This window comes from Anser anser, assembly GCF_964211835.1.
Source record: "Anser anser genome assembly, chromosome: 6".
Taxonomy (NCBI): Eukaryota; Metazoa; Chordata; class Aves; order Anseriformes; family Anatidae; genus Anser; species Anser anser.
In genome coordinates this window covers 21,341,438-21,358,470 of record NC_139726.1, presented here as the reverse complement: position 1 = coordinate 21,358,470, position 17,033 = coordinate 21,341,438, and the positions used below count along the sequence as shown (strand labels likewise).

General features: G+C 38.1%; 1 protein-coding gene across 3 annotated transcripts in view; it reads left to right on the top strand.

Moving 5' to 3' along the window:
• The window catches only part of TLK1 (tousled like kinase 1), a 65,768-nt gene that overhangs the window by 11,082 nt on the left and 37,653 nt on the right, over positions 1-17,033 (top strand). For 2 of the 3 annotated variants that reach the window (XM_083842454.1, XM_083842452.1), the window contains exons 2-3: positions 13,436-13,554; positions 15,324-15,395. In XM_083842454.1, coding sequence (XP_083698580.1) covers positions 13,441-13,554; positions 15,324-15,395 — 186 coding nt within the window. In that variant the 5' untranslated portion in view covers positions 13,436-13,440. Of the gene's footprint in view, positions 1-6,235; positions 11,235-13,435; positions 13,555-15,323; positions 15,396-17,033 lie in introns of those variants that run through there. The other variant, XM_083842453.1, reaches the window with a different exon arrangement.

The window sequence follows — 17,033 nt, the reverse complement described above, 5'->3', positions numbered from 1 at the left end:
CTAAATCGCAGCGTGCTGTTCTCTGAGCCCTTTGCTTGTTTTGCTGTTCTAGAGAAGTGCAAATAACAGGCACTGGTCCCTGCCAGCATCTGACACCACCTTCCCAGTGTTTTCCTTAAATCTCCGTTCTTCATTTGTTTATACCAAAAAGAGAGAGGGAGAGGGGGACTGTGCCAGCTGTTGTGTTGTTGTGATCATCACTGTTGCACCTTCGGTTCCATCGTTTCGAAGGAAGGTGGGGTGTGAGGCAACAATACCAGGGACTCTGCCAGAAGGTGCAGGATCTGCCTGCATGCTGCTGGGGCACCCGCGTCCCACTCTCTGTGCAGGGAGTGACGCACTTTCCCCAGCTGGGTCCCTGAGGCTGTGCCTTCCCACCACTGGTTTCCCTTTCTTACCAGCACTTGGCCACAAGCGTGACCTCCTGTGCCATCAGCCTGCTCTGCTTCCTCTCAGCTTCTGTGAACTTTAATTTTCCTCTTCGAACTGACAGCCGCGTGCTCGGCCTTCGTGTTTGTCCCATAACGTGATGGCTGAGGAGCAGAAGCTGCCTCTGCGCTGGTTTTGCCAGAAGGACTTTGTTTTGCAAAGGGAAAAGGTGGCTGCTGCAGCAGCGGCACCACCAGCACGCCCAGCGCTCGGGCACAACCCGAGGGGACGCTCGGGGACAAGTGGCTGCAAGGGGAGGGCCTCCCAGGAGCTTCTCCCCAGCGTCCTGCGGCGTGCTGCCCAGCAGAAGATGAAACACTTCTAAGGTCATAGCGGATAGAGGTCCAAATGGAGGTTTGTGGTTTTTTGGCAATAACTGATCCTCTTAGCATTTCAGTCTTTAATAATGGAAATTCCTTGTGGTTTTTTAGACTTCAAGTTAAGACAGGTCATTATGATTGCTTTTTGTTACATCCATTGAGTTGTTGAATCTACTGGTTTCTGCATCCAGTTGTGTGGAGGTGTGTGGAAGAGTGTTCCTGACAAAAGTAAAACATTTCTAGTAGGAATTCTCCCATTTGATAAATAATCATTAGCACAACTAATAATGTTAGCTTGTAATCAGAAAACTATCTTATGTAAAAGTAGTAAGCTAAGACTGAATTAGTGATTCAAGTAACTAGCAGAATATGTAGTGTGAATAGCTGTTAAGGATTTAAATTAGTGTCATCAGAGACTAAACTGTTGTGTTATTTTTATTTTAAGTTATACCCAGACCTGCACAGTGTACTCAGTCACTTGTGTCAGCACGTGCTCCCCACACTCAGAAATTTGCCTGTGCATTTTGGCACAGTGGTGCCCCTGGTGCATACGCTACGCGGGTGCCGGGTGGCACAGCGAGGACTGCCTCTGGCTTGCCCACCCTCCTCCCAAGAACACTGCCGGCGAAACTGTCTCGCTCCTGATGGGTTAGTGAATTTCACTCATTAAATTTCAGTCCTCAGGCTTTTCCTCTCTGAGGCTGGATCGCCAGGGGAGGGAGCGGGTGCGTGAGGGGTGCCCGGTGCCTGTGGGTGCAGGTACTGGCCTGCTGGGGCTGGCAGGGTTGCGCCTGACATGGCCCTGCCTCCTCTCCCAGTCCGTTGCAGACTTAATGCTGGATTCATTCTGGTTTTTAAAGCATCCTTGATGCAATCAGCGTGGGGTTTAGTTACCTCCAACATTGGGGTTGTAGAACCAGAAGGGTTAAACATATGCTGGGTGAAATGCATCCCAATTTGCTAGCCATTTGCTCCTGGTAGCACAAACTAGTCTGTCTCTGTCAAGTCACCTGTAAGCAGGAGGCTCTGGGAAGCTTACTTCAGCCATCCGAGGAACTTCATGGTGCTCCCTTGCCTGAGCCGTGTGAAGGAGAACTCCTGCTTTCTCTCTTGTTGGCTGGGGAGGAGAGCTTGGGTCACACTTGTTCTTAAGTTATGTTTGCTGTGGTCCTCAGAAGCCAGTGTAATGACATTATCCTTTAAAATAAGTGTGGTTAGTTCTGTAGTGCTACAAGTACTGTGCAGCTGTGTTTTCAGGTCTTTCTACATGGTGGATGTTGTTAATTGCACATGTTTTTACTAGTGTCTTGAATATGGATGTTTTATTTGCCACATCGAAGACTAAGAGCTGCTCTTTCTAATTCCTGGTTGCTCTCAGGGCTTTAACTGCACTGATGTTACAAAACTTAATCCAAGTGATCACAGGCTTTGTTCCATGAGGTCCGTTCTTTATTCAACGTGCAAGATGGGCAGTCCTCAGGAAAGGGCCGTGCTGAAAAGAATGAGAATCCCTTCTTTCTTTGTTCTAAAACTTGAATGAATGAAAGTGATAGTATAGCAGAAAAGAAAGCTGGTTTAAAATTAGGCAAAGTACTGGATAGGAGAAACAGCTGTAATGCAGATTTCTTTAATGATGATGCTGAGCAAGACTAAAACCAGATTTCTGACAGATGATTACATATGATGTTTCTTTGTCTGTGAACTGGGTGGGTGCTGAATTAGAAATTAAAACATTTTTTCTTTTAGCTCTGAACTTGATTTTTCACTGATTCATGTGTGATTTCATACTAGTCTTATTTTTTTTTTTTCATCTCTGTAGGATGGAAGCAATGCTGCAAGGTCCTAGGAAAACGTAGGTGTAGTCAGTAATGTATTGGTGTATGTATGTAATTTATTTATTTGGAGCTGTGTTCTGAGACACTCCTCCTTACAAGGGGCATTGAGGAAGTGAATTTCCTGGTGTATTCAGCAAAGCTTGGGTTCTCTTGTCAGTTAGAGACTGCTGATTGAGTAAATTAAAAGGAAAAGAAAGGAAAGGAAAAGAAAAGAACAACAAAAAAAGAGGAACGATATCTAGTTGACTGATTCTTTGAGCACCACCTAGCCTCTAGACAGGGTGCCTACAAGAGACAAACAGCGATCAGTCACGCAGTTGGTGTGGCCTTACTCAGCACAGGGGGACGGAGCCACCGTTGCATGAGCTGCCTGGTGTCGTGCTGTTTTCTCACCAAGCTTGTGGAAACTCTTGATGTAAATTTTGTTTGTTTCAGTTTCTAGTGTTTTATGTGCTGTGTGCTGTACGGGTATTTCAGAAGGAAAAATTAACACTGTTGATGTGAGGTTAAGACCATTTTTCTTAAAATAGCATTCTTGAAAAGCCAAAATGGTTTATGAGGCTTGTGGTTACAGTCAGAGGTGAGTCGACTGTCCCTCTTTAATCTTAGAGGCTTGATAATTTCTTTTCTGCATGTTTGCTGTGAAACTGTAGCCTGTTACATAAGTATATGGGGCGTTGAAATTAGTCGATCACATTGTTATGAAAGAAATAGATGAATGTAGTTGGAAGGACTTCTTGTTTGATTTCTCACTAGCAGCGTGAGGCTTGCCTGGAGCGGTGCAGGTGGGAGCAGCGAGGGGAGGTGGGGTGTCTGCACCGTAGAGGCCTTGGAGATCACAGGGGCAGAAGTGGCAGTAGGAGCTGTGGAAGTAAGGCGATTAGGAAGTTTGGGGAATTAACAACTGAAACACACTCCTATTGCCACAGATACAGCTTTCAAATAGCAGCTGACTTGTGTTGAAACTGGGAAGTACGAGATTCTATGAAATTGTTTTTTATGGCCACCTTTTCACGCTATAGATAACTTCCAGACAAATTTATTTGGGGAAAAGGTGGATGGTTTGTTTGTTCCTTCATGGCTCACTTTTTCTTGGAGTGAGCGAGAGAAGCAGAAAAACGCTGCGGGGAGGGGCACTGCTCTCCCTTCCTGCTTGGTAGGTGACCTCTGCTTTTAACTTCCTTTCCACTCCTTCCTTAGATAGCAGAAGCTGCTGTTTATTTTTGATATGTACAAAAGGCCTGTGCCATTTTAAATTCTTGCAGAACAGCCATTTCGTGGGCTCGAGCATTTAGGACTCCTGGTTTGTTTCCTTATAACTGAATGCAGCAAATGAAATGTGCTGTACTTTCTAGAATTTCTCTAGGTAGATGTTTCTTCTTCATGACTGCTCCGGGCTTTTAGTGCTTTTCAGCATAGAAATAGAGGGGGATGGAAAGAAGCAAGCTTTTGTTGAAAGTGTGATGCGCTTTTTTGGTGTATCACAAAACTCGTGTTATCCTGTGACCTGTTAGTCAGTGTTACCAACAAGTGACCCATAAACTTGCAGCTTGCTTCTCCCTGCCTGCTGCCTGTTCCCCAAAGGGGACAGGGAGCATCTGTTTTTTGCTGCGAATGAAGCTGAAGAGGGCAAATACTGCTTCTGTCTTTCTGTCTGGATACCCTTTATAGCGCTGTCTGGGAGTAGCAGTAATTGCTGCAGATTCCACTTCACAGAGATGAGAAGGGAGCTGGTAGAGACAGGCAGACAGCATGTCACCTGCATGTGTTTGGCCCAGGCAGTATTGTTTTTTCTTTCTCTTGACATAATGTTGTGTTCAAGGCAGATGTGTGCTACCTAGAAATAGTCTTTTAGTGTTTCTGCCACAGATGTCTTATCATAACTTTGGCCAAAACCTTAGTCTCTTTCTGTAAAATGCAAATAGGCTTTTCCTAACTTATAGGGGAATAGTATGCATAAACTTCTCTGTGTATTGTTTATTTCTTTACTGGTGTACTTACATACTACAGTGCAATATACCAACACTGTTCTATTGTCCTATGGGACAGTATGTGGACTTCTTAACTTTTTGATTCACCAAGCATCTCCAGAAGACTTAAACAACAAGAACAACAAAAACAACAAACCCTAAGTGGTGCTGTCATATTTTCTTCTGGTCTTTCCTCTAACTTGATAGAATACAGCCATGGAAACAATATCTTCAATGTATATTTTTCCTTAACCAAAATGTTGTCATTAACTCTAAAGATTAAAGGAAAGTTACTGCTTTTGACCTCACAGTGAAGTCTTCCATTTCCAAGAGGAAGTTGCCTGGAACCTAGAGATGATCGCTTAAGGCTTTAAAGGAGACTTTAGAAAGTGTAGTATCATGATCATGCAGTCACAGATTATTATAGTGGTGAGAGATGACCAGAAATGCCAGGAGGATGTGCTAGTTGGCTACCCAGCTGCTGCCAGCCCAAACAGTTGTCTTGAACAAAACTTTATTAAAAGCACTTTAAATGAGTGCTTTGTACTTCTGATTATTCTGTCACTGTAGCAGATGTTCAAATCAGATGTTGTCATTAAAGAAGAGCTTTATTGAAGATGTACAGATACTGCATAACACATGCATTTGTTCTAAATGGGCTAAATGCTTAGAGTAGTAGTTTGGACAGCGGGAGTGAACTAGTCAGTTAACTTGCTTTCAGTTATCACCGTTATCAGCTGTGACCAGTAGAAAATGGTCAGTGAATACTGTGTTAAGCCTTCTTGTTTCTTTGATATACACTGGCTCTGCCAGTTCACTATTAAATGGTAGAAGTTGGTGGTGTTCAAAAGCCATCACTCATCCTGTCGAATCAGAACCTGCTCTTTGATCACTTTTGGTAATCAAAAGTAATCCAAAGAACAATTGCAGGTGAGTAATCTGGATTTTAAAAAATATGGCAAAATACAGCACTCAACATTAAATAGCAACAAGTTTCAAAATAATAGATATTATTCTCTGTAAAGAACATATTCAGGATATCACCAACCTAGTTTGTAGATGTTCAGAGTGCTGAGTTCTTTGTCAGTCTCTTTCTGCATACAGTACTGTAGCCAACAACACAGGAAATCTGTTTTTAGCAGATGTTTTACTATTTAAGCTCTTAGTTGTATGAGTTCAGAATAAGTCTTTTAAAATAGGACATATCCAAAAGGGTTGTTATTCACTGATAATACTTTTCTGTGGAGTATATTATTATATAGTGCCTGTTTTGTTTGATTGATACAGGAGGGTGTTCAAGATGGGGAAAGATCGTACAGTTTGGGATTTCAACACAGGATGTACACTCAGCTTTTCCCTAACTCGATATTGTTTTTAAGTCTAGAAGATATTACTGGACATGGAGAAGGATCTTGGACTCGGGGAGTTCTTTGTCCAAGTGGAGTGTCCTGCTCTTTGGGCATAGCAGGTATTTCTGTTACTATGCCCATGAACTGATCTGTTGAATTCAGTTTTTCTCTAGTTAAGTACTGTAGAGGAGAGGGCAAAATATGGTGATACCTGTTTTCAAAAGGTAGCCTCCTTACTGCTGTTTTGGGCTGACCATTCCAAGGTAAAAGATTTCAAGATATTAGTAGTACACCGTATGTTATTTCAGTTGTCCTTTTCCTTTTGTTCATTAAGTTAAACTTTATTCAACAGACTCAGGAAGGACCTTGTCGTGGTTCTGTTGCTCATAGCATTATTTGCTATGCTAACGCTTCCTGTACATGATGCAAGTGGAGTTGTATTAGAAGCTTGGGAAATGGTTGGGTAGGTGCAATGTTGAATGTTCTATGTTGTATCTTATCTTTACAAATTATTCTATACTTGTCAACTCCTATCGTTAAGATGGGGAAAAAAATGCAAAAATAATGATAAAGTAATTTCAGGGGCAAAGTGGAAAAAAAAAATGTTCTGTGACAAATTCCTGCAAGAAAAGGTAGCATAAAAAAAGTCTGGCTAAAAACTTATCTATTGTAAGGACTTGTGTCAAATTAAATGTTGAATCTTGTCTTCTGAATAATGAACAGGATTGGAATGAGATGTGGCATGCTGTTGTTTCAAGTGAATATTGCAAAAAAGCTTTGGTAGCTTTCAAACCCATCAGCATAAGTATTTCTGTTGCCTACATTAGTGCTTATCTTTAATAGGTACTGTGCTGCACATGTTGTGCTTACACTGGTGCAATAGATTTGTTGCCCATGGCGCTGAAGGAAAGACCAATTGCTTTTATGCAGTATGTAGCCAAGATGCTGTCACTCAGAAATAAGAGCTTTCGGTTGCTTCAGGAGGCCAGTGTGTTGCTCTTGAGTCATGTATGGCTTTTGGGCAATTCGGTAGTACTCGCAGGGGATAGAACCAGAGGGACTTAGAAAGGAGATGTCTGTCACTGGCTTGCCTTGGACATAGTTACGTGACCAGTTCAGCCCCATTGACAGCAGAATAGACCCTTGGGGAGTTATTGTCCATTTTGTTGTATGAATCATTCCCTGAGCTTTGCGTGAGCCGTTCTGAGTTTCCATCCTTGTGGCATGTGCCCACATGCATGAGTGTGTATTGTTGGTTCATAGCCAAAATGAAGGCTTTGATAAGCAACTTTTAAATCCATCTCTGCCTCAGCTGCGTACAGCCGTCTGATGAGACACGTTAACAGCCAAGGGATCCTTAGAATACGGTACCTAGCTGAAAGGTGGGAAGAATTACAGATCCTTGGGTTGTTACCCACAAATGCCTCCTAGCTGATCTGGATGGATTTGGGCCAAGTGGTTTGTTCATAAATCTTTCTTTAAGACGTTAGTGGAGCTTCACTCAGGAACATTTCTCTCTAATTCACTTTTCCAGGTTGTTGGCCAGACAATTGAAATCCAAAAACTGGCAGCATATAGATGAAGTCTAAAGATCATTAGAATTTTTTAGCGTTAAAGAATTGATTTCTGTTGTAGAATGATTTGCAGAAAATGGCTTATCTATCCGGCAGTTCTGGGCTGGTGAGCTGTTGGAAAAAGTGAAATAAACAACCTCCAAATAGCATTCAAAAAAAAAAAATGATCTATGGTCATTGGGGGGGGACGGGACAGACTTCAAAAAAGACTCTGAAAAAGAAATAGATTGCATCTTGGGGTTTGGAGAGGAAGGACACAGAATATTTTCCTGATCTTACAGCACCAGGAGAATTAATTTTGAACATAAGAATGCATGTAACCCTAACCAACTGCTCTTCCTTATCAACTCTTTAGTTCATGGGAAATCAGAAATTGTAGGGGCTTTCTCTCCCCATCAGAAGAACGTGTTTTGTTTTTTTTTTTTTTTTTACTTTGTACTTTAACAAGATTGCATCCAACAGTCATACAACTGTAACCAGCAGACAAAAGTCTTTATAAAAATACTTTGGAAGTGGATTTTCAAATTACATTTGTCAAAAACAAACAAAAAACCAGCTATCTTCTGATGTTTATAGGGAGTATTATTTTCTTATTTGTTAGATTTACTGTATTTATGTTGTTTAAGGCCAAAGTTTTTCAGTTATATATATATATTTTTACTTCCTACAGGTTTTATGTCTGATCTATCTGCCTGCTAATTATGCAGCATTTTTCCTAAATAAATTGTTCTCCTTCCCTTCTTAAAACACCTCCTACCCCCCCCCCCCAACAACCACAACTCCCATAAGCAGTAGTTATATTTCACTTGCCTGCATTCTTTTGAACATTATCCCCATTTTAAAGTACCTGAGTAGTTTCAAAATCTTTTGGCTAGGTGAAGGGCTAGGCTATAACGACAGAGAGGTCTGAAGTTTGTTTGAAGTTTACTGTAAATCTGTAAAGGAAAAAGAGACAAAAAACTAACTTGAATTTCAGTTGCATTTCAGTTGCAAAGCAGTGCTTTTAGGAATACTGTTTAAAGTCAGTAACTTTCAGGCAAAATCGTGGTTTTATGCTGCTGGATTTTAAACAAGTAATTCAGTAAGGGTATCATCTAGTTCAGGTTGTTACTCATTGGAACCCATGTGGAAAAATCAGCAGACATGAATGATACCAAACAACTTGAGGTATGGGATGAGTTGTCTTACTGAAGTCACATCTTGTATATTATTTAGGTTGCTCTTTTAAAAGCACAGTCCTTCTCATTTCAAGAGAATTGCTTTGTGAAATAAAAGAATATTAAGTGTTTTAAGTTCACGTAGGCACCTTATCAGTGGTAAGAAGTCTGTTAGTAAACAGAGGTAGAGGATAACTTCAGTAAGAAAAACTGTTATTGTAGGTCTTCTTCCCTATTGCGAGCTTTGATGTTACCAGCTCAGGGACTGAGGAATGTTGTTTTCACTACACATTTAAAATGACTCTTGATCAGTGAAGTAGGTTCTGTTCTTTCCCGACCCTGGGTTTAGATAAGTATTCATTAGGAATTTCCTATCACTTGCAATCTTTTCAAAAGGTTAGTTTCACTTGAACATCAGGATGTATTTTTTTCCCTATTCTACTGTTTCTACTGCTACCATTTGACTTGAAAATCTTCATTGTAGCTTGAATGTAGTACTCTACTTTTTCAAGTCGCCTTTGTGGAAGTTATAGTATAATCTACCCAATATTTATGGTCTCCTATAAAAAAGTTAATCCTCTTGATTGGAAAGCCAGCAATTATATGGATTTCTAAATTTCCAGGTTATGCTTTGTCATGGCTGATCTGTGGCTGTTTTTGTTAAGTGTTTACTAAGTGTTTACTAAGACCCTAGGCTTGCAGCTCTTACAAAATAATGTCCTATAGATTTTGGATATGTAACTATTGTTAGGAGGTATGTGTAGTTTGAGATTTTTCTGTTTTAAATCTCAGATTGTATTCTGCTGTCCCATTGACTGCTGGTTTAGGTTGGATGGGACCTTTTTGACTCCAGAGGTGCTAGTACTGAATGCCTGTGGCCTTGGGGTTGTAGCTCACCCTGGATGGTGATGCACTTCAAAGCCTTCTACTGAGGGTGGGCTGAGTTTGTGCTGCTATCTTGGAATTTAATTCTTCCTTCTCAAATTACTGCTGGTTGGCTTGATGCCATCATACTAGCACCTCAACTTGTTTTCTTAACACATTAGTAGTTTTCAAGGCTGTCTCCAATGCTGTTTTCTGTGATTCCCTAAAACATGCTGTCGAAGAAAGATTTAGCAGCACAGGTCAACTTTTTTTTTTTTTTTAAATCATTTCTCAATTCCACAGCCTAAATGTTCTATTTTAAATGGAACAGATATTTTCCTAACCTAAAAATTAGGAAACTTGCATTCAGTCCATACAGTGTGATGTTTTTACTGTATGTTGATTTGCCTTGCTTTTTCACATGCTTAGAGTTATAATTTAAAGGCATGCTCCTTCACTGACTGCTTGTTCTGAGTTGCTTTATTGCTGAGCCATAAATAAAGTATAAGCTGTAATAAATAGAAAGTTTTACTATTTAGAAGAAGAGAACTGGATCAACGTGACTATTAGTTGTCACTGTACCAAATACTTCATTTTCTTGGAGGCAGAATGTTAGCTTGATTACCTTATTTTCCTGGAGAATGAAAAAGTCCTTTCTGGCTGGTTCTGCGGTAAGGAAGGCCAAGAATTTCAGAAGGACGAGAGAGAAGAAAGAAGCTGAGTATATATTTTGTTGCTTTTGTTTGTTTTTGTTTCCCAAATAAGACCAAAGCATAGTTCAAAAGGAAGTACATGTGGATGCAGAGATGAGATGCATCTTCATGTTGGTAAGATTTTCAAGAAAATCAGTTGTGTAGCATTTTTATGAGACTGCAAGAATTTAAAAATCTGTAAAGCTTTCGTTTTATCTGCCAGTGCATGTGTACGACACGGTGTCATGCTCAGTTGTTAAGAAGTTAAATTATTAGAGCATCAACACAGTGGGATAAATATATTCTAGGATATTCCAAATTGAAATAAAGTTACTTAAAGACTTTAAGAATTACATTGCAGTGCAGTTACCATGCTAAATCTTGATGTTTCTAGTTTCAGAGATTGTTTGGTACTTTTATTGGAACTTCTATGTAAAAAAAAAAGTTTTCCAGGCTGCTTTTCTTACCATTTGAAATGTGTACCATTTCTTTTTTTTTTTCCCCACTCTCTTTTAGCTGGATATTAGTTAGATCTAAAGCATGCTACTGTCAGTGAAGAGAATACGTGGTGGTAATATAATCAATGTTAATGTGAAGTGTTCCGAAAAAAATGTTGGACATGAATCTCATGCCATGTGTATTACCATAATACCTGAGTGTCTACGGGGAGTACATTAGGAAATTCGATTTACATTTGGGCTATTGTTGAACTGTCGTCTTCTCTTCAATAGATAAGTCTCCCTGCTGAAGTATTTTGTTTTGGAATTAAAAGCTATATGCATATAAGTCTGCTGAAGAAACCAGACCAAACCAGTATGCCTTTCACTTAAGTGAAAGGTGGTTTGTGCCAGCCTTGAATTCAGGGGAGGGGGCCTCAATCTAATCTTGAGGGTTGTTCTCAGAAGAATCTGGCTTCTGCATAATGAACTTTATCTTCATTGTAGAAGGCTGACAATGTGTGAAGCTGTTGATCTTTCTTCATCTGGAAGCTGTAATTGATTGCCAGATAACAAGCGTCCATTCAGGGTAATAAGGGAGTCGAAGGTAAAGATTGAGGCTTGGAACTTGATTCCATATTTAGTGGGAAAGAAACTTGTCTGATCTGTCAGGCCTTTGTGTTCCAGTCTGCAGCTCTGCTCTGTAGTCTAGCGGTGCTCAAGGTAGAGATCATAGTATGCGTCTGTCCCAAAAGATCCAGTTTGTAGTAGGCTAAGACTTACAGCAGAAACTTCCTGCTAAACTTTCTCCTAAAATGTCATTTATACTGAGGTGCGAGCAAACGTTTGGTCAAACTATCATATATTTGTAAGTATTCATATATTTGGGCATTTGCGGCCTGGTGTACAGGTGTTGTTGCACTTAATTATTTTCTGGTCACTAGTTTTGAAAAATTCAAACTGCTGTGGAGAATCCACTGATTTCTTACGTCTCTGTTTTGGTAAGGTAGAAATACGATATGACTGAGGATACTGAATGCCATGCAAAAATTTGTAATTTCTCTGAGTTTATGATTTTGACTTCTGACATAACCAGTTGCTAAAGAAGTTATCAGAGAAGTTTTGACATCTCAGAAGAGTTCTGGCAAACAAAAGTCCTTTACAGGACATTATACTAGGACTTTTATACTAGAGGCTGTGTAGGGTTCTGAAAGACAAATTACTGTAGAAGAACCCACCCTCCACCCTACCAAAATATACAGCAACTGGGTAGTGTTGGTTATTTTTTGTTTTTTAAAATGACTAAAAGAAGCTTTGCAAAATCTTGTAGTGATTACAAGAAATAAAGAAAAGTAGTTTTTTAGTAGTTTTTTAAACTGTGATCGTTTAGGTAATCTTTGAGGGGTTTTTTTTGTTTGTTTGGGTTTAGTTTTTTTGGAAGACAGTGGATGTTTGAGTGGCAGCAGTTGGTAGCAATGCCAGTCTATCATTTAGCATCATTATAAATATGCCTCAATTAAGTGCTTGAGCTTTGAGTTGGTGAATTGGCTTTCAGAGGTAGGAATGAAGCTAGTTCAAGAAGTCTGTGAGTATATTTTTAAAACTATGAGTTTTGTTTATCTTGTTAGCAGCAGTAGAATTTATGAAATTTGTAGTTTCCATGAAAAGAGAATGCCAAAACCTTTTTTTAATAGTGCCATTTGAATGTACATGGTTATTACTTTCAGTCCTTTTTGAACTACTTTTCTGACAATGCGTGTTGTCCTGCGGGATTGAAAAGCACAAAGTTGGTAAGTTGTATTTTAGTTGAAAAAAATAAGGCTGCAACATTTTGTGAGGTACTAGAGGGATATGTCACTAAAATACTTCATAAAGACTTTGGCATTAAAGAACTTATTTAAAATAAAGCAACTGAAATGTTTCCAATTTGAAGATAAACTGAATGTTCAAGTAGTTGAAAAGGCAAAAACAAAGAACACAGTTTGTGTAAATACAGAAGGCTATTTGTCTAGATGATCTTTAAGACTGATTAAACAGTCGTAAGTGATTTAAATACAAATTAGAAAGCTGCACATCATGCTCATGCTACACATGCTCATGTAGGCTGAGCTCATCAGAAGCTCCTTTTATTCCCCCACTTCCCTCTATCTTCCTTCCCCTCCTGATGCCAGGAGCACTGCTTTACCTCCTTCTAGCAGCATCTGTAGGAGGCACCACCTGTACAAGGGTCTTTGCTTACTCCTGGCTCCTTCCACACTGTTGATCCTGCTTCTTGGTTGTCTGCCTTCCAAATAACACCACATTTCCTTGTGCGTGCTGCAGACTATGGTTTATGTCCTCCTTTTCCCATTTTCCTGTGATTTTTACTTGACTTGGACATTGATATTGTGATAGCCTAAACAATTTAAATGATACAGTGATCAAGGGGATTGCTGAATTGGGAGGTTTTATGCTGGAAAGTATTTTGCTCCTTTTGCTAGTTTTTTTTTTTATTTTTTTTAATAGCTATAAATAGTTACCTAGTTGGCGTATCACACACTGCAGGCTCCATGACTCTTACACGCCTCTAACAGATTTTAGTTTTCACCAAAATTGACAAGGGTATTCTGATACATGGAAGTTTACCCAAAATTTCTAGAATTCATTGAGTTAATTTGTTACTAAGTAACAGATGGTGAAACATTGACAAGTTGGTGGCATAAATCCTATCTTTGCATAGACCAGTGACATTTTTGGCTTTTTTGTAAAATACTTCACTGCAAGCAAGTTTTTTAGGGAATATAATGATTTATTTTATTTTATTTTTAGGAGCAATGGATGAGCTTCATAGCCTGGACCCAAGAAGACAAGAACTGTTAGAGGCAAGATTCACAGGAGTAGTAAGTGGCAGCACTGGGAGTACTGGAAGTTGCAGTGTTGGAGCTAAAGTAAGTTCTAAGAGCAGTTACTCAGATCTTCTGTCTTTGAATTAATATATTATAGTGTCTCACTTCTATATTGCCCATGCTATTTACTTGTAAAAGTACTGGGATGGAGTAGGATCTCAGAAAAATCATTGTTAGTTGGTTATTTTGGTTTGGGATAGGATTGTTTATCCTGAAATGATCTATGACCATATGAACATTGAATTGTTCCTAAAAACACCAAAGAATGGAGTTATACAGGCTTTTTCATGGTTTTGTTCTAGTGTACCTGTGATCAGAGGTGGAAGTTTTTCCCAATATTTAAATGGAGCTGTCTCTTTTGCAGATGGCCAACTACTTAACTGTTTTGCTTGAAATGGACTCACAGAGTCTTGCGTGACCTCTGGTTCCAAAATTAAACTTGTTTCTAGACTGATATATATGTAGATTAGCAAAGCCCTATTCCTTCAGCTTTTCCAGACATTTATATCAATTTTATGTACTTTTATTGTACACTTCTTGCAATCCGTCCATTTATGTTAAAACCAAGATACAACACTTCAGTGAAAACCTTATGAACATTAAATAGTATGGCTTAATTACCTTCCAGATGTCATATATTACCCTTCAGTTAACACATCTGCAAAACAAATTTGTCTTTATAACAAATCCTATTCAAGTTTACTTCAATTTCCAAGACTGTTTTCTGCAATACTGTTGCCTAAACAGGGTTACTCCATTTTGGGTCATTATCTGACCCTGATGACCGGATACTGAAAGATCACAAAGAACAACTACATATAGGCATTTTTAAACTAGAGACTGTTTTAGGGGGGCAAACCACATTTTTTTTTGTGTGTTTTTAGTTGTGTTTTTCTAGAAATCTTAACGCAGACGTGATCTAGTTATTCAGAAGATGTCACCGATCTATGCTGTCCTGCAAGCTGATGCAGTGCTGGAATTTAATGCTTTGAAGCAAGCTGTGTGTGTGCCTTCAGAATAGTTGTTGTTATACTTCAAAGTATTTGTTCTGCCTTCCTATATGGAAGAAGAGAATAATCCAACATTATAACATTTTTTAAAATTAAAAAAAGCTCAACTTATGTTAACAGTTTTTCGTATGTGAATATGGAATAGACTCTTTCAATAGAATGTCCTTGTTGTCATTCTTTGTTCAAAAGATGTCTGAATAAATCAGCCTTAGAAAAAAATTAAATAAATATTGTAATTTGAAACTATTTCAGGTTTTTCTTTTTTTTTTCTCCACTAGCCTAAACTTGTTGTAGTAGGGGATATGTTTTGTTGTAAAAATGTACAATGATATTGTAAGTAGGTTGTATTTTTGCTGTTGAATGGGTTAAGGAACTCTCTACAACAGCCTAGTGCCTGTCTTGGAGAAAACTAAAACATCATTTATTTTGAAAATTAAATTCTTAGTAGCTTCCAACACTTCCAGCAATATTGGATGTATAAGCCCATTTGTTGGAATCATTTTACAGGGTTTTTCATTTAATGTTTTGCTACTTCCAAACAAGACTGAAACAATTTTGATATTTTACTCGTTTTTTGTTTTACTTGGCTTAAAAGAAATTAAAATAAAGAACCGTGTCAAAACATACACCCATCAAATTTCTTATCCCCCTTGCAAATCACAGGGACTCTATAGTTAATAATTTTTTCCTTATAAGCATGAAATTTTATTACTGTTAATTTTTATAACTGTGAGTGATAATAAAGGATTAGCTGTTTTATAGATCTGTATGTAATATTTGGTATTATATTTCTCTTGGTAGGCCTCAACAAATAATGAAAGTTCGAATCACAGTTTTGGAAGCTTGGGATCTTTAAGTGATAAAGAATCAGAGGTAAGTATACTGGGCTTATTTATTATTAACTAGAAATTTTAATGCTTGCAAGTCATAATTTATATTCCACTTTGCTTTTAAAGTAAAATACAAAATACACATCTAGATAGGAGAAAGCATACATTACTAAAAAGTACTGTTCTTTGGCTTTTAGTCACAAAACTAGGTTTTGTTTACTAGCTTCTTCTGGTTTACCTATCTAGTCATGCTATGAGGATAACTACTACAGCTTTTGGTGCTGAAAATGCTTAAACACTTTGCTAACTTTTTTTCTAATCAGTAGTAACGCTTTTCATCGGCACAGATAAACTTTGACTAGTGTTTAGCTGAGTCTTTGAAAATATATTTGTAATATTTGGTGTAGTAGAATACCATTTTACAGCTGGACACATGGGATGCGGAGGCAAAATGTTTTTTTCCAAGTCATGTAAATCTGATAGTCCAATCCACTTTTTCAGTCTCTGCACAGTGTTTTAACCTCAAGCTATACTTCTGGGTAGGAATATATACTGTATATTCCAATATATACTATATATCTCAATACACATTATATATATTCTAATACTTGAATTCTAAAATGTAAATATTAAAATGTAAATGTTAAATGGTCTCTGCACAGAGCAGTTCAGTATTCCAAATTTCTTTTGTGTTTTCTGAAAGCTCAGTCTTAATGACATTGAATAATGAAATATGGTTTCTTGACCCATTTTCAGAAGTTGTCAGTTGTATTTGCTTAAATTAAATTTTAATTGTAATACCAAATACTTTAATAAGTTTTTCAAGTTCAGTTCTTAAAATAACATCTGGTTTCTTATATGCTGTAATCCTATGTAAAGTACACTTGAATACCAGAAGCAAGGTGTCTTTTTATGGTGTGACAATGAAGGTTTCATAATAGAGAATTCCTGTTGTGGAAGGTAGTATGGAAATACTAGGACTTGCTCATATGGGAAGCAGTACCATCACTTGATGTTGAGAAAGAACTGCTGTATTACAACAGCTATTGAGAGAAAAACGTAGAAATGCAAATTTCAGAATCATTGAAATGAATTTGTAGCAAGAATGGCAGCTTCTTAGTAAACAGTGATGGTACATTCATGTAATCATTCTGTACTTTCATTGCTAAGTTATAAACAAAAAAAAAAAAAAAGAAAAATCATTCTCGCTTAGTTTTCAGAACAAGGCAGATACCCCCCAAACACCTCTTTGTTTTTCTGGTGTGTCTATTTTTCATTTTTCTTTTTTTTTTTTTTTCTCCACAAAGGACTGCAGAAAATACAACTGTAAGAATTATAGTTTTTTGGTTGTTTTTTTTTGACTGATGGAGGCATCAAGAAGGACAGCATAATTGGATAATAGTTTTAGTAGAGATACTTTACAAAGTAAACTTTGAACTGCAAAATAACTTGAAACCAAAATTTATTCTGGATTCAGTTCAGCATTCTGAGCAATAAATGTTAACTGGCTGTTCAATCTTAATATCCAGACCTGTATTTCAGTTTCTTTTTAAACTTATATATTGTTACTATTTTATTAAATGCTTTGTTGGTATGGTGCATAGTTCTTAATTTAGTGTTGTAACTCTGTGTATTAGCTGTTTGTAGTTGAGATAAATCCTAAGTTAACTACCTCAGATTG